This window comes from Canis lupus, chromosome 6 (assembly GCF_011100685.1).
Source record: "Canis lupus familiaris isolate Mischka breed German Shepherd chromosome 6, alternate assembly UU_Cfam_GSD_1.0, whole genome shotgun sequence".
Classification (NCBI taxonomy): Eukaryota; Metazoa; Chordata; class Mammalia; order Carnivora; family Canidae; genus Canis; species Canis lupus.
Window position 1 is genome coordinate 26,321,621 of NC_049227.1, and position 22,142 is coordinate 26,343,762.

Sequence of the window (22,142 nt, forward strand, 5' to 3'; positions counted from 1 at the left end):
GCTGTCCCTCTGAGCCTGAGCGTCTCCAGCGGTGCAGAGAGGAGGGAGGAGAGATGGGAGGGGAGGAGGAGGAGACTGGGGTCTAGCCCAGTGGCCTGAGCTCAGCAATTCTCGCCTGCTCCCAAGAGAGCTCCTGTGACAGGGCCCGTCTCCTCCACTCAGGCCTGAAGGTGGCTTCCTCGGGGCTCAGGATGCAAAGGTGGGGGTCATGGGCCGCGGCCTCCCTGGCCCTCCTGTGTGCACAGGCCTTTCCACAGACGGACATCAGTATCAGCCCAGGTGAGCACGGGGCCAGGCCTGAGCAGGTGGAGAGGGCACCTCACGGACACCTGATTCTGTCGGTGAGGCCTGGCTGGCTCTGCAGGCCCGCTGGGCAGAGGGGAGTGGTGGGAGCACCCCCGGCTCCCCGTCCCCCACTCGGGGGGCTTTGTCCCAGGCTCAGACATGGAGTCTTGATTTAATTTATTTTTTAAAAAATATTTTATGTATTTATTTGAGAGAAAGAGAGTGCACAGCAGGGGGAAGGGCAGAGGGAGAGGGAGAAGCATATTCCCTGCGGAGTAGGGAGCCCCACATGGAGCTCCATCCCAGGACCCCGGGATCATGACCGAGGTGAAGGCAGACGCTTAACCGATTGAGCCACCCAGGCGCCCCGAGAGTCCTGATTTTAAATCCTAGTTTTGCATCTTAAAAACTGTGTGACTTCACCCAAATGTCTTAACCTCTCTGAGCTCAGCTTCCTTGGGAAAATGGAGGTCAGAGTGGCACCCTTTGGGGCTACTCTGCACAGGGAGGGAGATAAAGTGGGGAAGTGCTTCAGGCTTGGAGCTTGGCACCACAGGAAGGTCTGAAAAGGGTATTTTGGATAGGGATTTGGATCTGGGTACCCCCCACCCCCACCCTGACTGTGACAGCTGTTCCCAGGGACCTTTCAAACCTGCTGCTGTGCCACCACAGGCTGGGCATGCAAGGGGACACAGCTGTCCCTCTCATGGCCTCCCTGGAGGTCACTGCTCCGTGGCCCACTTCTGTGGGTTTTCTGTGTCCCCTGCAAATAGGACTTGTCAGCCTCTGGCATGTGCCCCCCCCTCTGCCCCCCATGGTCCCACTTGAAAGACTCAGGGCTTCAAATGAGTTCACTTTCTTCCTCTTTGCCATGTGGAGACCCGGGTGCTCACTCTGAGGGACCTGTCTGGGTGGGAAGATTCGTGAATCCTTCAGTCTGCTCTGGACTGAGGATCTTGCCTGTCACCTCCACCCTGTGGGTTCTTCCCAAACATTGTTTAAAATATCTAAAATAATAAGAATACCTATAACCAATTGGGATTTACATAGCCCTCACTAGGTGCCAGGCATTGTTTTAAGCACTTTTGGTATATGGATTTGTTTTTTGGTTTTTGTTTTTAAAGATTTTATTTATTTACTCATGAGAGACACACAGACAGAGAGAGAGAGGCAGAGACACAGGCAGAGGGAGAAGCAGGCTCCATGCAGGGAGCCGGATGCGGGACTCGATCTTGGGACCCCAGGATCATACCCTGGGCTGAAGGTGGTGCTAAACTGCTAAGCCACCCAGGGATCTCCTTGTATATGGATTTGATTTATTTAACCTCCACAATAAGTCTATGACAGGGATACTATTTGGATCCCTATTAAAGCGCATCTAATAATGAAATATTCATAAGATTCCCATAAGACCCCACTCCTGGGCTGTTACTGAGCTGGGGTGAATTTAAACAGTGGGGTGATAGAGGTGTCAGATAAAATACCTGATGCCCGGGTACATCTGAATTTCAGATAAACAATCATCTTTTAGTATAAGCATGTCTCAAATATTGCCGGGGACATAAGCTTAAAATGATCTGTTGTCTGAAATTCAGATGTACCTGGGCTCCTTCCCTGATGGTGGCAGATGAGTGGCAGTCTTTGTTCATTTGGGCAAGCGTTAGGGACTCAGCTTCTGTCATAAACTCTCTGAGTGTCTGTCTTCGCTCGGGCTGCCATCACTAAGTCCACAGACTGGGTGGCTTTGACAACAGGAAATCATTTCTCACAGTTCAGAGGCTGGGGAGTCGAGGTGCTGCTTGATTCTGTGCCCTGGTGAGGGCTCTCTTGCTCGTTTGCTGATGGCCACCTTCCTTGTGTCCTCACATGGCAGAGAGAGAAAGGGCACGTGCACACTCAGGCCTCTCTTCCTCTTCCTATAAGGACACTAATCCCATCATGGTGGCCTCCCCATGACCTCATCTAACCCTAATTACCCGCCAAAGACCCCCCCTTCCAAACACCATCACATGGGGGGTTAACACTCTAGCATATGAAGTAGGTAGGAGGAGACACAGAAATTCAGTCCCTCACAGTAACTCTGCATCCTTGCTGTTGGGCCTCAGTCTCCTCATCCATGCAATGGGCAAGCAGGGGAGAAGGTGGACAAAATATCCTTGAGGTCTGCCTCATACATCCCACAGCCTTGCCTTTCCGTCCGGGGTGTGTGGGAAGGGCCAGAGGCTGAGTCTGCAAGTGGAACAGGTGGGAAGTCTCTCTCACTAGCCTGTTCCTGTGACACCTCTTTCTGAGCATCAGGTTTCCTCGCCTGGAAACTGGGGATCATAATGGCGCCTACTAAATGTTTTGGGGATCTTCAGTGAGATCCTGCAGAGGAAGTGCTTAGCACATGAGTTATTACTGCCAGCTCTTCTGCTGCTCCAGCTGTTGGTGATGTGATAGAAATGGTCAGGAGACACAGCTTGGAATTCCGGTCAGCCCACCCCTCCCATGTTACAGTTGTAGAAACTGAGGCCTGTGGAGGCCAGTGACCCTGCCAAGGTCATCCTCCGTCCAAGTGGTGGTTCTCTTGCTCTCCAGGTTCCCAGCCCAGCAGAAAGCCTAGTTGGAGCCGGAGCAACAGATCTTCTAGATGAAAATGACTTCAACCCAGAAGGGAGTGTGTGAGTGTAAGCATGTGTGTGTGTGTGTGTGTGTGAGAGAGAGAGAGAGAGTGAGCAAGAGTGTGCACGTTGATGTGGACCAGGGAGGGCTTCCCTAGGGTCATGGTGGGCCTTGCCAACCACAAAGGTGAGTGCACAGCCAGGAGCCCTCCTTATAGAGAATGGGCCCAGTCGTCTTCCTCCCCGGATCTCAGCCTTTCTGTGCAAAGCAGGACAGAGCATCAGTCATTTCATCACTCATCCCACGGCTCCCGACTTTCCATGAACATGCAAATACATGCACCTAGTGCGACTCAGCCATACTTCTGGATTTGCTTTGGAAAGAAATCCCTTTAGATGCTTCTGAGAGACTTGGGAGGGTTTAGCCGGACTACAGCCTTTTCCCAAACCCTTTCCTCCAAACCTGGCTTCGATCACATTGTTCAAGTGGATTAATGAGTGTAGAGCTCTTTAGAAGAGAGCCTGGCACGTTGTAAAAGCGGCATAAATATTTGCTATTAGGGCTCTTCAACCATTACCGTCAAGTTTCCGTGCCTGGCTCGGCAAGGCGCGTTTGAAGCCAGGGTGGGGGGGTATGTGGGGGTGCTGCTTCTGCAGGGCTTCGGGGGTAGGCGAGGCATCAGGCCTGTCCTTCCCTCCAGGAACCTGGCATTGCACTCCCTGCTGTGGGCAGGTTCCGGGGCCCAGGCTGTCTCTGCTCTAGTAATATCCAGTGCTTTCTGGAATGCCCACTACGAGCCGGGCCGTGGCTGCCCTGTGAAGTAGGCGTCATCATCGTGTCCATTTTAGAGATGAGAAAACAGAGGCACGGAGAGCTGAGTGTCCAACGGGGGCCTGCTGGACTCGAGAGTCCAAGCTGGAGCATAGAGGTCTGAGCAACCTGATGTCCCCACTTTCTAGAATACACCCTGGGGCCTGGATCATAGATCCAGAACCCAGAGTGCCCCGCGGACACTGACCCACTCCCCAGGCCTCCTCTATGGGCACAAGGAGTCTGCATATCGCTGGAACGCGCCTTAGGGTAGCATGACTCGTGGCCTTGCCCCTGGTTCCTCTCCCCAGACGGTGAGACTGTGAGGGCACAGACCCCAAAGCTGAATAGGAACCCAGGAGACATTGAATTATTTGCTTGATTAACTTTTTTGGTCTTAGTCAGCTCAGGCTGCTATAATGTATAGTGAAAATACCATAGACTGGGAGGCCTGAACAGTAGGAATTTATCTCTCACAGTTCTGGAGCCTGGGAGGTCCAAAATGAAGATCCTGAGCAACTTGGCTCCTGGTGAGTACTCGGCCCTCGGATGGCCACTGTGCTGTGTCCTCACCTGGCAGAGAGAGAGGTGGTGGTGGCAGGGAGGGGGTGCATGGAGGTGCGGGGGGTACTCTGGTCTCTCTCCTTTCTCTTCTTTTTTAAAAAAATTGTATTTATTTGAGAGAGAGAGAGCAGGGGGAGGGGCAGAGGGAGAAGCTGGCTCCCCACGGAGCAGGGAGCCAGACCTGGAACTCAGGCACTCGACCCTGGGACTTGAACCTGGGACTCAACCCTGGGACTCTGGGATCATGACCTGAGCCGAAGGCCGACGCTCAACCAACTGAGCCACCCAGGGGCCCCTCTTTCTCTTCTTATAGGAGCACCTGTCCTATCATGAGTGCCCCCCCATGACCCCATCTAACTCGACTGGCCTCCCAAACGCCCCACTTCCAAAGACATGGGATTAGAGCTTCAACATATGAATTTGAAGAGGGAGAGACACAAGCATTCAGTCCATGACACTGTTAAATTTGGTGTTTAATATATCTGTCTTGCAAATGAGAAAACCAAGGGCAGAAAAAAAGATGTTTTCTGGAAGTGCTTAGGGATTTCTTTCTCTTTTTTTTTTAAGATTTATTTATTTATTAGAGAGAGAGCAAGAGGAGGGGGAGACGGGAGGGGAGAGGAGGAGGAGGAGCAGACTTCCTGCTGAGCAGGGAGCTGGATGCAGAGCCTCGATCCCAGAACCCTGGGATCCTGACCTGAGCCAAAGGCAGACTCTTAACTGACTGAGCCACCCAGGCGCCCTTTGTTTAAGGATTTCTGAGCTCACCCTGATAGCACCACTTGCCAGCTGTGGGAGTAAGTAACTTAACCTCTCTGAGACTCAGTTTCCTCAGCTGTGAAATGGGGATACTGGTGCCCTCCTAGGCTGGTCTCAGCAGTTACAAACTCACCACCGAATGATTGGCCACTCTTTGGACAATACAAGAAGTCACCCAGTGCTTTTTCCCTCTGTATCATGTGGCCACAAGGGTGACCCAGAGAAGGGAAAGCAAAGCTTAGGCATGAGAGGCCCAGGACCCCCGGTTCTGACAACCAGAGCCAAGCCTCACGGGTGAGGAGGACGGCCTGATAGTGGGACATGTAGTCAGGGAGGCAGCAGGAAGCAAAGGCGGTGAGGGCAACAGAGCCCTCCCAGGGGCCACCTTCTAGGAAGGTTAAGCACTTCCTCCTGCCTCCTGGAATCTGGGCCCCTGTCGTGGGAGTGGGGTGGGGGCTGGGATGTGGACCCCAGAGCCTTCCTCACCTCCTCTCCTGGCCGGCTCTCAAGGCTGATCTGGGCAGGAGGCGGCAGGGTAGTGCATTTGTAGGCGGCTGGATTGGGGCCAGGGGAGCGAGCAGCCAGATTGAGTGGGAAGGTGACAATTTATTCTTTTAAAAAGAGAGAGAGGGGGGAAAAATGAGCCCTGAACTCCACTGGTGTGTGCTTTTTTCTTCATAAGCTCAGAGCTCCTAAAGACTTTGACTCCCACCCCAGCTGAGAGACCTTGGTGGCCTTTAGTGCTGCTAATTGAAGTAAAAGACCTTGCAGTTTGGCCTCCTGGTTTCCAGAGCAACAAGCTCCTTTGTGCATCTCTTCCCCTCTCTATCCCTCCACCCTCCCTCTGTCACCTCTGGCCTCATCTCTTGCCTTCCCACCCTCCTCAGATTCCCAGCAAGGCTGAGCCATTTGCAAATGTTCTCCAAAGGTTCCATTCTCTCATACCTCCGAGCCTTTGCACCTCCTGTGTCCGAGCACCTGAAACATTTTCTCTGACTCCTATCTTTCAGGTCTCAGATGACACATCATCCCCTCCAGGAGGACTCCCAGATCTCCAAATCCGTCTATGCCCCTTTTAGGTGCTCCTGTGACAACACCCTGAAATTCCCCCATCTGGAAAGGGGACTCTGTCGTAATCACCCACAGGCTCCTTGAAGAGAGGGATGTGGCGGCCCCCAGTTCAACTAGGGAGGAAAAGGGGGCAAACAAACAACCAGCTTCCACAATAATTAGGGGGCTGCTCCCTCAAGTTTTTGCTCGCAGGACACACATCCACAAATAACATATTAATGACATTTTATATCTGTACTTCTTTTTCTTTTTGTTTTTTTTTTTTAAGATTTTATTTATTTATTTGACGGAGACAGAGACAGAGAGAGGACAAGCAGGGGGAGCAGCAGGCAGAAGGAAAGGAAGAAGCAGACTCCCTGCTGAGCAGGGAGCCCAACATGACATGGGGCTCGATCCCAGGACCCCAAGATCATGACCTGAGCCGAAGGCAGACACTTAACCAACGAGCTACCCAGACAGCCCTGTGCTAATTTTTCTTAAAGTCAATCTCCATTAGACTGTAAGACCCAAGAGTTCAGAAGCCACCATATCTCCAGCATGTAGCCAACTAGCTGCCTGAGCCCAGGTAGGTGCTCAACAGGAATTGTTGAATGAAAAAGAGAATGAATGAATGAAGGACCAGACCATCAAGATTGAGACAAAAGGAAATGGGCTTAAATGCAGCAGGAAACCCGGGCACCTGGGTGACTCAGTCGGTTAGGCATCTGCCTTCTGCCTTCTGCTCAGGTTATCATCCCTCTACCCTTCTCCCCTCCTCCTGCTCATGCTCTCTCTCTCTTTCAAATAAATAAATAAATAAAATCTTTTTTAAAAGAAGAAAAAATGGAGCAGGAATCCCTAAATTAGATCTGGAGCCACACAGCCTGGCTTTAAAAACCACCTCTGCCCCTTAGGAGCTGTGTGATCAAAAAAAAAAAAAAAAAAAAAAAAGGAGCTGTGTGATCTTGGGCAAGTTATTCAATCTCTCTGTCGTTTGGTTTCTTCCTCTGTAAAGTGGGAGTGATTGTGGTACCTACCTTGTAGGATGTGTGGGCACTACATGAATCAATGGGTACAAAGAGCTTGACACAATGTGTGAGTCAGAAGAAAGCTGGGCAGTGTTGGTCCTGTTTATCACATTGCCATCCTTATCTGTAAAAGCCATAAACGTAGAGAGATCCCTTCAGGAGGGAGACCCGGATTAGTACAGGCTACTTTGGGGTTCAGGCTGATGAGAGACCTCTGGGATCCTTCTGTTCTCCGTTTCACAAATCCCAGAGGCAAAGGGGGTGCAGGGATACCAGGCAGGGTGGAGTTCCTTATCGTCCCAGGGCAAACTCATGCCTGTTTGCCTACCAGACTCTGCTAATTAAAGGCCTTTGCCTGCCCAGTGGAAAGGGAGTAATTGAGTAGTGACCTGTCACAGCCCCATTTTCTGGTGTGCTTCACTCCAGGCATCCATAACCACCGTTTGTTCAGTGGAAAAAGTCAAAGGAACTAGCAGTGTGGAGGAGGGAGCTTGTTTTCCCCTGGAGAGACTTGATTAAAAATATCCACCAGATTTTAGGGCCCAGGAGAAGCCCTTGGGCCTCAGGGAGAGGGGAGCTCGGGCCTTTGTCTCCTCCTTTCCCCTTCCAGCCCCTTTCATTTGATTATTGCTGTCTCTCTACTAGATAAAAGGTTAGTGCCACAAAGTCCCCACAAAGAGCTCAGCAACACCCAGCACTGTAAGGGGACGTAGCCAGGACTGACACAGCTGCCTGGGATGGGGGACAGGCCGGTTCTGGTCAAATGAGAAAGGCCAGTGGCTCTGGTGGTGATGGGAAGCACTTAGCATAGCCCCCTTGATTAAAACCACTGACTCTTTCTTTCCCCCAAATAAATGCACAGAGGTAGAAGCATGAGCACATGCGCACACACGCACTTTTGATTTTGCATTTAATTTCAGGGGATTCAGGAAGCCCCATTAACCCTGGTTGTGAAACCTGAGCTTATCATTAATAATCATACTATCACAGGGCAATCCATATATGCCATGCATTCTGCGAATTTATCTGGCTACCTCATGAAGTAGATGCTAAAAGACTGTCAACCATTCTCAGCCCTGTTAATTGCCCATGGTGAAGCATCCTGCGGACTTTCAGATCAAGACTTTGGTGTCAGGAGGCTGAGTTCAAATCCCTATCTGCAGGATGACCTTGGGCAAGTCACTTAACCTAAGCCTCAGTTTCCCTGTATGTGTTTGGCACATCACAAATGCTCCATAATTGTTGTCCACTACTTAATTATTCAGGAGCTCAGCCAGCTGTTACAGTGGCTTGAAAGGCGAAGACCCCACATCCTTAGGTGACCGCAAAAAGGGACCCCAAAGACCAGCCAGTTTGACAGCTGAGAAGGGAGGAAATGTGCCATTGTCACAAGACACGTCAGGCAGAGCTGGTGGCTGGGACTCGGGCCCCCAGATCCCAGTCCAACAGATTTCACCATTGCCCACTGCCATGGGTGAGCCACCTCACTTTGTTCAAGGAAGGTTCTAGGCATGCCCTCCAACCCCTAACGAGTCATCTTGAGTTGTGGTTTCCAAAAAGAGTATCTCCTAAGAGGCCTTCAAGGGAGGCCAACACTTGGGAAAACTTTATTGCCCCAATCATGGGTTTTCCCTTGTGTGCTTTTTTCAGAATTAGGAACACATCTTGAACTCCAGTGGTTTGATGGGCTCCAGATAGAAATAGTTTGATGAGCTGTCGTTTGTCAGTAAACACCTGGAAAAATCTCCGCCGTCACCAGAGAGCCCGGAATTGCAAATTGAAACAAGATAGTATTTTTTGCTTATAAAATTTGCAAAGATTGCCATGAAAGTGATAACATGGAGTGCTGGCAAGGGCCCTGTGAGGTGGGCACTCTCAGGCATTACTGGGGAGTATAAATTGCTTTCAGGAGGCAATTTAGCAAATTGTATCAAAGCCTTAAAAATCCCTCCTCAGAAAATCACCAGAAATGCTGAAAAAGCTTGATGCACAAGGGCTGTTCGTCTCAGCATTCGGTGTAATTGTTTTTAAAGAGGGGAACCAGTCTGATTATCCACAAATTAAGGGGATGATTAAATAAACTCTAGGGGGGGGGGCATTCAGTGGAGTATTCAAGAGCTATTTAAAAACAATGTTTACAAAAAAAATTTATATAATGACATGGGGGAAATATATTCTCACTTTTGGGATTCAGAATATTGACAGGTATGTAGAGTACAATATAATAATTGAATTTTTACAAATCACTGCATTCAAGCAGGACATGAAGAAAAATACACTAGAGCAGTAACATTTTCCAGGTGTTCTATCATGAGCATATATTACTTTTGTCATTTGGTAAATTTTGGGTATGCTTGTGTTCTTTGGACCTCAGGCATGGAATTTGACTTATCATAATGGGCCATGTTTTATTTTCATTCTTGAAAAGGTGTCAGAAGCTGTTTGCAAACCTTGTTTGCACACTGCCAACCCTCCCGCCAGTCTGTGTTCTTTCTGCCCACAGCCATGCCGGAGCTGCCCCGGGCTTCCCTCTGCCCCCTGTTCTGGATGGAGTTCAAAGGCCACTGCTACAGATTTTTCCCTCTCAATAAGACTTGGGCTGAGGCTGACTTCTACTGTTCTGAGTTCTCCATCGGCAGGAAGTCCGCCAAACTGGCCTCCATCCACAGGTGAGTGGACATCTGTCCCCCACAGCCCGACTGAGCACCCCCTTTGGAAAGGGGAGTGAGAAATGCATTTCTCACTGGTGTTTCTCTTTGGTAATTCTAGCTAATTTGATCTAGCCTGAATTCTCATTGGAACAGTAGAAGGCAAAGCATTTAGCTTGGGTAGCAAATGGCATGCTGTAGGATCCATCTTCATAAGTGCTGATTTTGTGCTGTGGCCCACACTACGGCACAAGGGGGCTTGACCCTGTGAAAAACTCACATAAATACATGCAAAGAATATGATATAAGGAATGATAACTGACACTTATTTGTTGGGTGTTTATAGACATCATCATGTTGAAGCTCTCTCTCAAACCATATTAGGTAGGGATCTTCATTGTACAGACACGGAATGTGATCCTCCAAGACGGTGACTTGCTCAAAGTTACCTACCTATAAAGTGGTGGAGCTGGGATTTGAACCCAAATAGCCAAATTCCGTAGCCCACCCACCGAGGCCTCCTTCCACATTCGTCTGTGTCTCCCTTATAAGTCCCAGCCACACTGACCATCTCCAAGTTCTCCAGTCTGGTCCAGCCCTTTTACTCTTCCATACTTTTGCATATTCTGTTCCCTCTGCTGGGAATTGCCATTCCCCAGTAAATACCTCCTCAGCCTTCAAGGCTCATCTCTTCACCGAAGTCACCCCAACTCTGGCATCCTAATTGCACTCATTGCCTGCCTCTCCCAGAGCATTTTCTTTCATCACCCCATTATGACCTGTTTTCACATCAGACGTCCTCGCCGACCTGTGGGTTCCTTGAAGCCAAGAGTGCTACGTTCCAATGGTACCCCAACCACAGCTTCACAACCCTGCTTCTGTTTCTCAAGAATCTCAGAAAGACAGTTGGTGCTTTATGCTTTAGAGTCACCGAATTTTGTTAAAAACAGAGAAGGGGTCAGGTATCTTAATTTTTAAGCAAATCCTCCATGGTTTCATCCAACAGATATGGAGAGCTCCCCCTGTAATCTCAGGGGTGCTCAAGAATATAGGGAGGCAGTCAGATCTTCAGGAGAAGAGGAACCACTACAAATATGAAAAACAGAGAATTTAACACGCATAAGTGATGGAATCTAAGAACTGAAAGAGGCAGCAGTGAGGCAGACCAGAGATTCACAACGGCAGGAAGGAGGGAAGCCAATCCCACCTCTAAGGGGAAGGCAAACTAGTCTTTTTTCTTCTTCTTTTTTTTTTTTTTAGATTGTATTTATTTATTTGAGAGAGTCAGAGAGAGAGAGAGAGAGAGAGAGCAGGAGCAGGGGGGAGAGGGAGAAGCAGGCTCCCTGCTGAGCTGGGAGACCAAGGTGGGACTCAATCCCAAGACCCCAAGATCATGACCTGAGCTGAAGGCACACATGCTTAACTGATTGAGCCACCCAGGTGCCCCAGGGCAAACTAGTCTTAGGGGAGCTGGAGCCACCCAGGTGAGGCAGCCCCTGCCAGCGACTCCCAAGGCAGAGAGGGAGACACATACCCTGGTTTCTCTCTCCCTCCCATCCTTATCCATGCCTCCAACTACTTGCCGGGCAGCTGACAAGAAAACCTGGGAAAAGTGGTCTTCAGGGCAAATCCTCTGTGATATAGAACAGAGCACAGGACTGGCACTTACAAGGATGAGTCAAAGAAACTCTCAAAAATTTCGAGCCTGGGGGTGCCTCAGGGACTCAGTCAGTTGAGCACCTGCCTTCAGCTCAGGTCAGGATCCCGGGGTCCTGGGATCCAGCCCCGCATTGGGCTCCCTACTCAATGGGGTGTCTGCTTCTCCCACTCCTCCCCCCATGCTCTATCTCTTTCTCTCAGATAAATAAATAAAATCTTTTTTAAAAAAATTACGAGACTATGGAGGAAAATGAAATACATGTGATAAAAAGTAAATTCTAAAACGATTTCAGGGGCACCTGGGTGGCTCAGTCGGTTAAGTGTCCAACTCTTGATTTCAGCTCAGGTCTTGATCTCAGGGTCATGGATTCAAGTCCCATGTCAGCATGGAGCCTGCTTGAGATTCTGTGTCTCCCTCTTCCTCCGCCCCTCCACCCCAGAGCACTCTCTTTCTTAAAAAAACAAACAAACCAAAAACCCAAATGAAGGTTTCCCTCTAGCCAGCCCACAGGAAGGGCAGCTCACCTTGCTCATGGTGCTTATAACCTTAACCTTGGTTAGCCAGGCACCAGAAAGGGTTCCAGGCAAATCTGGATGCTTCTGGCAACCCCCGACCCAATTCCTGCTCTTTTCTGCCTCTACTTACCTTCTTCCTGTCTTCTCAACTGCCAGTGCCCCTCCTTGCCTTTCTCATACTAACATTCTCTCCCTTCCTTCTCCTTTACAGGTTGTTTTCCATTTGGCCATATAAAACTTTCTTGCAAACACGTAGGAAAGTTAAACCTGAACAATTCATTCAGCTATTATACATGGAATTCAGTTTGCAGAAAGCCAGACACCATTGTAAAATCCCTAATTATATCTTGTCTCTGAGACACAACCCGATTCTGTATTTCTGGTGTTTTCTCCATGGTTTTTAAATTTTTTTCTTTCATAATTAAACACACAATCAGCTTATGTCCGTGGAGCATCTGATTGAAGCTTCAGACCCTCATACTTTCTGCTTACCTAATAATTTCCATCTTTGTTCGATTGAATTAAGTTCATCTAATCCGTGCTCCTGGATACTTATGGTAGCAACTTGGGCTTCTCTCTGTTCCAGTTATTTTGACCAGATATGGGGGAAATGCAATAAAATATCGAAATAGTTTCCCAAGCAGGTGTTGTTGAACAAAGAGGGCAAAAATCACTAAAAGTGACTGGACAGCCACTCCACCAGATGACTCCTCAAAACGTATGTTTGGCCGTCAGTGTAGCCACACGGTGAATGAGGGAGGCATTTGGGGATTCCAGCACTTGCCCAGCTGGGTAGGACCAAGGTCAAAGACCCATTGAGCTGAAAATCACTTTGTCCCCAGAAATTGGATCATTCACATGTCAGAACACACACTCTTGGAACATTGATATTGAATGGAGCCTGCTGATGGCATGAGAGGAAATGTCAAATAGATGTAAGACTTGCTATTGGTCTGTGTGGTCCTTGTGGCCCATTTGGAGAGACCAGACCATGAGAAATAGAGAACTAAACCAACCAGCCTGCCCCTGGAAGGTCAGAAACGTGTGCTCCGGGTGGTCCAGGAGCGGTTACGGGGGCTCACTGGAGACTTCCTGGAAGAGCTGGTCCTGGATCCAGGACCTTGAAGAATTTAGGAAGCTTAAGGAATGGGAACATCAGATGTTCCAGTTGGAGAAGCCCATGGGAGGAGATGTTATATGCACTAAGGGCACTAGAGTCAGACAGTCCTGGACTAGTCCTAGCTCCGCCTCGTCCTCCTCACACCATCTGACCAAGGAGACCAAGCATGTGAAGCTCTCCCACAGTTAGCTCGACTGAGTGCTCAATAGTAGGAGCTGTTAATGATTTCATTTGTTAGAATCCTAGACATCTCAGGGCGTCAGTTCTTACTTAGCGGTCCCATGTCAGCTCATCTTTGCGAGGGCATGCAAGCCCTGCCTCGCTCACCCTCTTTTCCCTCCCTTTCCTCCAATTCGGGCTGCTGTTACAACAATACTACAGACAGGGGGGCTGATAAACAACAGAAATTTATTTCTCCCAGTTCCAGGGGCTGGAAGTTTAAAATCAGGGTGCCAGCACAGCTGAGTTCTTGGTGAGAGCTCGCTCTGAGGTTCACAAATGGGCCATCTTCATGCTGCATCCTCACAGGGTGGAAGGGGTGACAGCGCTCTCTGGCATCTCTTTCTTCAGGCCCCTCATCTCACTCCTGAGGGCTCCACCCTCACGATCCAATCACCTCTCAAAGTCCCCACGTCCTAATACCATCACATCGGGGGTTAGGTTTCAACATATGAATTTGAGAGGGACCCTAAGATTTAGTTTATAACAGTATTTGCTAAGCAACTCCCTGAACGTGACTGCCTGGAGAACCATGTCAGGAAAGATGCTGAGGGCCAGGGGTCTAAGTGCTTCTGGAATGGAGTAGTAATTTCTTCCACAAACACAAAATTAAGGAGAATAAACATGGGTGCTTTGATTTGCTACCAATGGCTCAAGACAAAGGCGATCCAATAGTGGGCATTTTCGACAAGATGGCAGCCTTTGGAGGGTGGCCATTCCAATGAAGCCAATGAGAGCAGATATACTTTGTGGCAACATAGAGGGTCCATCCACATAGTCCTGTTTTGAAGTGAGTTGTTCGCTAGGTGTTAGGTCCGAGGCTGATAATTACTACCTTATAATAACTTCCTCATCACACCAAACTTTACCTTTTAATGCCAGGTGGAAGCCAAAACTAGGAATCCCCTGTCCAGTGGGATCTGTGCCTCTGGGTCTGGGAACCCTGTGAGTGCGGTGTGGCTTTTGTTCAGCCATGTGCTTTCACTTGCTTTGTCCAACCTCCTGACCTTGGCCAATGGCATCTCCCAGGCTCGCTGACGTCAGAGCACTGGGTAAGCCTTCATCGCCCCCCACGGTCTTCCTGCAGCAACCCCATGTACCATGTGCCCACATGACTACAACCCAAGAAGGAAAGGCAGTGGTGGAAGCTGGGCCCTTTCCAGATGCCTGTGTCTGTTTATCAGGAAGGAGAGTATGTCCAAAGTGTCCCTTACAAACTTCCCCTCACATCCAATCGGCCAAACTGGGTTTTATGGCCAGCGTTAGCTCTAAAGGAGGCTGGAAAGTGAAATCTAGCTTGCCTAACTTCTGCAGGCAACAGGCAAAGGGATTAGACATGGCTGTGGAGTAAGCAACCAGTAGTATAATTTCTGTGCCCGAGTGCCAGTTTGATGCGAGGATTCACTGAGTTCATGGGTGCAAAACAAGCACAGTGCACAGAAAACATTTTAATGATCAAATGAAAATCTCTATGTCTATCTCTCCATCCATCCATCTCTATTTCTTTGTTATTTTTGGCAGCAGACTGCCTTCAGTGTCCTCCACTGATTTCTTTTGTTAGGTGAATTATTTTATAAGCTCTTTGCAATAGGAGGTAAGAATCTCCCAAAAGATCCCAATGCCTTCTGCTATGGTTTGAATATTTGTGCCCCCCCCCCCCCCGCCAGGTTCGCATGTTGAAATCCTAACACCCAGTGTGATCATATTAGGAGGTGGGGCCTTTGGGAGGTGCTTATGCCATGAGAGTGAAGCCCTCATGAATGGGATTAGTGACCTCATGCAAGAGACCCCACAGAGCTCCCCTAACCCCTTCCTCCATGTGAGGATACAGTGAGAAGTCTGTGACCCAGAAGACGGCCCTCACCTGACCATGCTGACACCCTGACCTTGGATTTTTGCCCCCAGAACTGTTCTGGAGAAATAGAGTTCTGTTGTTGGAAAGCCATCTAGTCGATGGCATTTAGATATAGCAGCCTGAAAAGACACTTTGTAAGGAGAGTGGACTGTTAACTGAAGAACTTTGGTTTTGCTGAGTGGGCTCTGCTAAGTTCAAGCCCAGGGCTGAATTTTCCAGGAAAGCAAAAGATTTTGGAGATGGAATGTGAGAAAAAAAAAATTAGTATGATAAGTAAAGACTTGCTGCATAAGGAGGGCTTTTGAGAGAAAACAAAAATGTCTAGTGGAGATTTGTCTTAAATTATTTCATGTGCATAATGTAGTATATTTTCTTTGTCTCTTCACGATATTGTCAATATGTTCCAGCTTGTTCACTTGTGTTTTGGAGGCAGATTTAAATTTTTAAGATGAATCGCAGTGCTAAGATCTGCTTTGAACCAGGATGAATCCAATCCAGGGGTGCCTATGAAAGACAGTCACGCAGCCTGGGTGGCTCAGCAGTTTAGCGCCACCTTCAGCCCAGGGTGTGATCCTGGAGACCCGGGATCGAGTCCCGCGTCAGGGCTCCCTGCGTGGAGCCTGCTTCTCCCTCTGCCTGTGTCTCTGCCTCTCTCTCTCTCTCTCATGAATAAATAAATAAAATCTTAAAAAAAAAAAGAAGAAGAAGAAAAGACAGTCACATCTGGGTGATGTAATTAAAGAAAGAGCAGGATTGCATCATACCGTCAATTGATGTTGGTCCAGGAAGGTTAACAAGGATTGCTTTCAATTTTCAACTCTGTCCTATGAAAAGAGGCAAGGAGTAACATGCAATGGCGTTGCTCACATTTGCAGCTGGGAAGAGAATGTCTTTGTATATGACCTGGTGAACAGCTGTGTGCCTGGGATCCCAGCTGACATCTGGACAGGGCTTCATGATCATAGACAGGTAAGAAAGCAATAGCCATCAGGCCCTCTTGGAAGCTCCAGCCAAGACGCCACTTCGATTTAGCCAATCTTTCGCATGGCATCTAAATGCCAGGTGACTGCTACGTGCCCCACACACAGAGAGAAATCAGACACCAAGACGTCCCAGTTAGAATATAGTGGTGCAAAAGAGCATATGATGGGAACACAGTATGGTCAGAGAAGCCTCCGTTTGGGTTTGAGTTCCCAAGAAGTCATACACAAACGTGTAATTACATGTGCAAGAGATTTCTGTGGGGAAAGATCTTGGAGGATAAAAAAAAAAAAAAAAGGAGGCAGGGAAGGTGTCCAGGCAGACAGAAATGTGGGTCTGAGACCTGTGAGGGGAGCAGGGGAAGGAAGGCCGGAGAGGAAGAGCCTCTGATCACAGCATATGATCTGAGAAAGATTTGGTTAGGCCAGTGGGGAGTTGCCTGAGTTGTCTCTCGGGCAAGAAGGCCATTAGAGGAGTGCTGCACCCGGCAGGAATGAGCCATCGCACCCTCGAGTATTTGCTGAGACAGGGCCTGGGCACAGCCTGGAGGAAGCCAGGTCTCTCTGTGAAGGCAGGGATGGACCCAAGGGGGCAGGCGAGTTCAGGCCGTCAGTCAGCTATGTTCCCTGTAGCCGGTCCTCCTAAAGGAGCTCTCAGCAGTGTCCTTCCATGGCCACCCCGGCCCCCTAGTTGAGAGACGTTTAAGCTGGTGTCTAATGGATACATAGGAGTCAGCTAGAGGAAGAAGCAGGTAGAGGGAATAGCATGGGCCAAAGGCCTGAAGTGTGAGCGCTCGTGACCCATTCAAGGACCTTAAAGACAAGCGAGTCTGGGATGCAGAGTGGGGCAGGGGTCGATGGGTTAATGGTGAGGCGTTGGGCCAAAAAGGATAGCCAGCGCCAGACCTTATAGCTGGTGATATCCCTGCAGACTCCACGGGGACACTGTGTCCCCATACTTGCCCTGGGTGAGCTGAATACTGTCTCTCTTCTGCACCTGTGCTGCCAGCCTCACCCCAGAGTACTGTGGGGCACAGGTCTCCAGTTCCAGCTCCTGTCCTGTCACTTACTGGTGGCCAGTAAGATGACTTGGGGCAAATTTTTTTTTTTTTTTTTTTTTTACCTCTCTGGGCTTCAGTTTCCTCAGATACAAAACTGGGACAATGATAATAATGCCTTGATGTAAAAACGTAATAGAGCTTAGCCTGATGCTTGGCACACTATCACAGCTCATTAGGCTGGTGAGAGCTGCTGTCAAAGGAGCAAAAGTAACCATAGTGGCCAAACTCAATAGAGATCTATCTTTTAAATCCATAGAGTTCATCTGGCAAGAACCTATATAGAAGTTGTAATTTAAAAAAAAAAACAACCCACATTTCTATTTGTAATAGTAACTTTAAAATAGGACTATGTGGGTTGGGGGGGTGTTGGGCAGCTCAGTCGGTTAAGCATCTGACTCTTGGTTTCGAATCAGGTCCTGATCTCAGGGTCGTGAGATCGAGACCCAGGTTGGGCTCCCTGCTCATCGAGGGGTCTACTTGAAGATTCTCTTTCTCCCTCTGCCCCTCTCCCCACTTGTGTGTGTATGCTCACATGCGTGCTCTCTCTCTCTCTCTCTCTCTCTCTCTCTCTGTCTCTCAAATAAATAAATGTTAAAATAAAGTGGGATTATAAGGGTGCCTGGCTGGCTCGGTCAGAAGAGCGTGCAACTCTTGATCTTGAGGTCATGAGTTCAAGCCCCACATTGGGCATAGAGAGTGCTTAAGTAAATAAATAAACCTTTAAAAATATATATATGAAATGAAATGGGATGATGAAGACACTCAACTGGGCTTAAGGAACTTGTATTACAACATTTAAGAATGATAGGACAGTAAAGGGGCTTGTTTTTTTAAATTTTCTTTTCGGGGCTGGGGCACCAGGAACCGGGTACCAGCTAAGTCCTCCATGGGCTTTACCCCATCAGTCCCCCAGGACCTTTCTGGGGGCAGACATCAGCCCCATGGTAACGGTGCGGAAACTGACACGGAGAGGTAAGGTCCCTTGTCCAGATTGCAGTGAAGAGGTGGGTAGAGCTGCAGGGACAAGCTCTGACCTCTCTGGGAGGCGCATGCCATGCCCGTGATCGCCCCCTCCACAATCATCAGTGCTCCGGGGGAGACTTTTCTAAGAACTTGAATAAATGCAGAAACGGCTTGTGTTCCAGAACATTGCAAAGATGTAGTCCTCTCCACAGTTAATTTGCACATTTATTTTAACACCAATCAAATTCCCGACAGGCGTTCTCTTGTAATTGGACAGAGCGGTCCCACGTCGGGCAAGAAAAATACACCCTCTGTGGACAAAAGGAAAGAAATGAAGGGTGACCCCTGTCTGCTGGTAAATTAAAAAAAAAAAAAAAGTGTAGTAGGTAAGGTCTTGGGTTCAAATCCCAGCACTAATGCTTTATGAAGCTGTACGACTTTGGCTGGCTAGACCACTCCGATCTCGGTTTCCTCACCTGTGAAATGGGGATGAGGGTGCCCACCTTGAGGACAGCGAGGTGAAAGCACCTGGCGTGGCCTCTGATAAGGCTTCACTGAGCAGCAGCTGGCAGTGGTGGCACAACACTATCTCACAGCCACCAAGGACCTCTGTCCTGCTCCATAGGGAGGTGTTGGGTGTCATTCCCCAGCTGGGGCTGGCTCTCATGCCAGATCTTTCTCTCGTGGGCTTGCTTCCTCCACTCGGGATGGGACCGCCCAGGAAGGCCAGTTTGAGTGGACAGACGGCTCCTCCTATGACTACAGCTACTGGGACGGGAGCCAGCCAGATGACGGCGTCCACGCGGACCCCGAAGAGGAGGATTGTGTGCAGATATGGTACCGGCCCAGCAGCGGTGGGTGCCCCAGGGAGCAGGGCTCCTGCAGGGGTGCTGGGGAGGTGCCATGGGCAGCCAATTAGGTTGCTGGGGGCACCAGGGGCCTTCTCCACGGTGGATGCAGTTTAAACGGTACGTGGCGGTGCGTGGTTGACATGCAGGCTGCAATCTGCGATCCGAATGAAAAGGTATTAGTGGTAGGGGCGGGGCCAGGGTGGGGAGCACTTGTACAAGGAGCAAAGGACAGGATGGTGCTTCTGTGTCAGCTGGCCAGGGCACCCACGTGCAACCCTAGCCCAGGCTCCCGAGGACTGGAACCGAGGCCTGGCTGCAGAAGCACGCAGGTATAAGTGGTGAAAAGAATACACACCAGGGTTCGAGCCCCAGCCCTGCTGCTCTCCAGCTCTGTGTCCTTGCAGGGAATTACGTGTGCTCTCGGACATCCCGTGTGCCCTTCTGTAAAATGGGTTTAGTAAGCGTTCCTACCCACAGGGCAGATCTGGGGGTTATAGGAGATACAGCTGGGCTGGCCTGGAACCCCGGCTCCACCCCTTATTAATCTCGGGGGCCCAAAGTGAACGCCTTCACCTCTTGGTGCCTGGATGTCTTCATCTGCAAAATGAGCTAATGCTACTTAACTTGCAGGGTTGCTGTGAAGAAGAAAGAAGCTAATGCACATAAGGTGGCCACTATGGCTTGCATGCGGTATTAGCAATCGCCGCCATCAGGATTAAGGGTATCATTACTCCTCACACCAACCCTGAGAAGTAAAAACTATCAATATTCTCATTTGGCAGATGAAGAAACGGAAGCTCAGAGAAGTTCAGTGATTTGCTCATGGTCACACAGCAAGTAGTGAAGCGGTTTCAAACAAAGATCTACTGAAGTCCAGATTCAAGCACTCAACTGCTACTCCCTGGGTGCTCTTTTTCTTTTCCTGGTCAGGAGAGGCAGGTATGGAACAGGGACTTGCTACCCTAGAGGCCAGGCTGGAGCCTGGGAGCCAGAGCTGGGCCAAGTATCAGGGTGAAGTTTGTCTTGCCCTATCCACAGTGGCAAGTCAGGACTAGCCTTATGAGAGAGAAAGGCTGGACAGCAGCCTCATCAAGCATCAGCAAGAAAGGGGTGCCAAAGCAGATGTGAGGCCACTGGAGAGGGCTTTTACTCCAGTGGGGTGGTGAGGTGACTTTTACTGTGGTAGGTGGACCCTCACCCAGATTCTCTGCTTCTTTCCATCACAGCTCTGAGGTCCTGGAATGATAACACCTGCAACCACAAGTTCCCCTTTGTCTGCAAGATCGCCTCTCTGACCATTCACTGATCCAGTCTTGGCCCCTCACAGTGAGCCCAGCTCCAACACCATCTTGTAGCTGTACGTAACGTAGATGAAACAATAATGTGAAACACAGATGAGATAGAGTTCCCAGGCAGAGATTTGAAGCAAGCAAGCTTTAATGATACAGAGTGGTTACTTGGTCATAAGTGACAGGATACACAAGATAAACTGGCTTGATAAATAAAAAGGGGCGGCAGGTTTGTTGCCCCAACTAAACAGAAGTCCGAGGTTGTTCTAGATTCAGACTTGAATTTCATTGGCCTGGCTCAGCGCATTCCACTTTGGTGTATGTTGGTTGGCTAGGCCCTGCCTAGATGCACATCTCTGGGCAGGAAGGGATGGGAGTCAATACCATCTGAACCACGTGGGCCTAAAGAGGTTGGTGGTTCCCCAAAGAAAAACAAAAATATTAACAAATCTATACATTGCCAGTGGGAGAATAAAACGGTGAAGCCATTCTGGAAAACAACATGGTGGTTCCTCAAAAAGTTGAACATAGAATTACCATATGACCCAGCAATTCCAATGCTGGGTATATACCCAATGGTATTGAAGACAGGTATTCGAAGGTGAAGGGTCATAGTAGCATTATTCACAATGGCCCCCAAAGTGGAAACATCTTTGGGGGTACCACCCAGATGACCTCATCCCATGGGTCAGGGTCCCAACTAGGGCCCTTGACCATAGTCAAGCCTTGACCATAGCCTTGCTTAGGAGCTTAACTGCCTTTGAAGTTCGATCCCTCTCAGTCCTGGGCTTGGTCTGCCCTCCTGCCAGCTTCTTTGTCTGCAACCAAAGAGGTTTCTTGGCTTTCACTTCTAGAGCAAGGGTCTGTTACTTGTCCTTGGCTGATGAGTATCCTTCTGTAGAGCATCAAAGCCTTGTAGCAACAGCCATCCAACCTAGTTATGCTCAGGGGTACTGTATTCTCTGTTCATCGACTGCCTGATACATGGCCTCTCCTACAGCATTCCCTGCCCCCCAGTACATCCTCCCAGTTCAGTCCATCGAGTTACAACCACCTTGTGCCAGGGCCTGTCTGGGTTCTACCCACCACTACCAATTGCCAGCATAGAGGGAAGCCATCCTGCCCCTAAGCTCTGCCTTGTTGCCTGCTTCTTCAGACCACTCTCAGTATCAGTGGTTCTAGACTGGGTTTTCTGGTAGCAGTTGCTGAAACAGAGTTTGGCATAGAGGTCATTTATTAGGAACCAATACCTGTGAGAGGAAAGCAGAGGAACAAGTGGACCTGAGATGTGACCTGGTGAATTATCAGCCAGCCTGGCAGGGAGATCCAGGAGAAATATTGACATCGGAGCAGACCACATGGGGCTGAGATGGCCAGGCCATTCAGTCAGTGACACAGGTTTCCCCAGAAAGGATGTTACTTCTCCGGGGCTGATGCTGACCCTGAAGGAGCTAACAGCTAAGAGCTCTTTGCCCTCTTCCCCCGGAGGGGGATCTGAGTGGGGCAGCTCCATGTTACCACAACTGGAATCACAAAGACATAAGTTCAAAGCACCTGGGTGGCTCAGTCTGTTAAGCATCCAACTCTTGATTTCAGCTCAGGTCATGATATCAGGGTCATGGGATCGAGCCCTAAGTTGGGCTCTGTGCTGAGCGTGGAGCCTACTTAGGATTCTCTCTCTCTCTCTCTTCTCCCTTAGCCCCTCCTCCCTTCTTTCAAATAATAAATAAAATATATCTTTAAAAAAAAAGACATAGATTCAAATCCCACCATTTCCACTTACCATGTGACCCCATTTAAGTGACTTAACCTCTCTGAGTGTCAGTTTTCTCCTTGGAAAAATGGAGATGCATTCCCCTCCAGCTCTGACTGTGATTTATC

The 22,142-nt window shown here is 49.2% G+C and overlaps 1 protein-coding gene across 1 annotated transcript; it reads left to right on the plus strand.

Moving 5' to 3' along the window:
* Positions 1–129: 129 nt before the first annotated feature.
* Positions 130–20,511, plus strand: CLEC19A (C-type lectin domain containing 19A). Its single transcript, XM_038540248.1, has 5 exons — positions 130–279; positions 9,604–9,769; positions 15,993–16,086; positions 18,843–18,975; positions 20,199–20,511. The coding sequence occupies exons 1-5, from the start codon at positions 192–194 to the stop codon at positions 20,276–20,278; spliced, it is 561 nt and encodes a 186-aa protein (XP_038396176.1). The 5' UTR covers positions 130–191; the 3' UTR covers positions 20,279–20,511.
* The last annotated feature ends 1,631 nt before the right edge of the window (positions 20,512–22,142 follow it).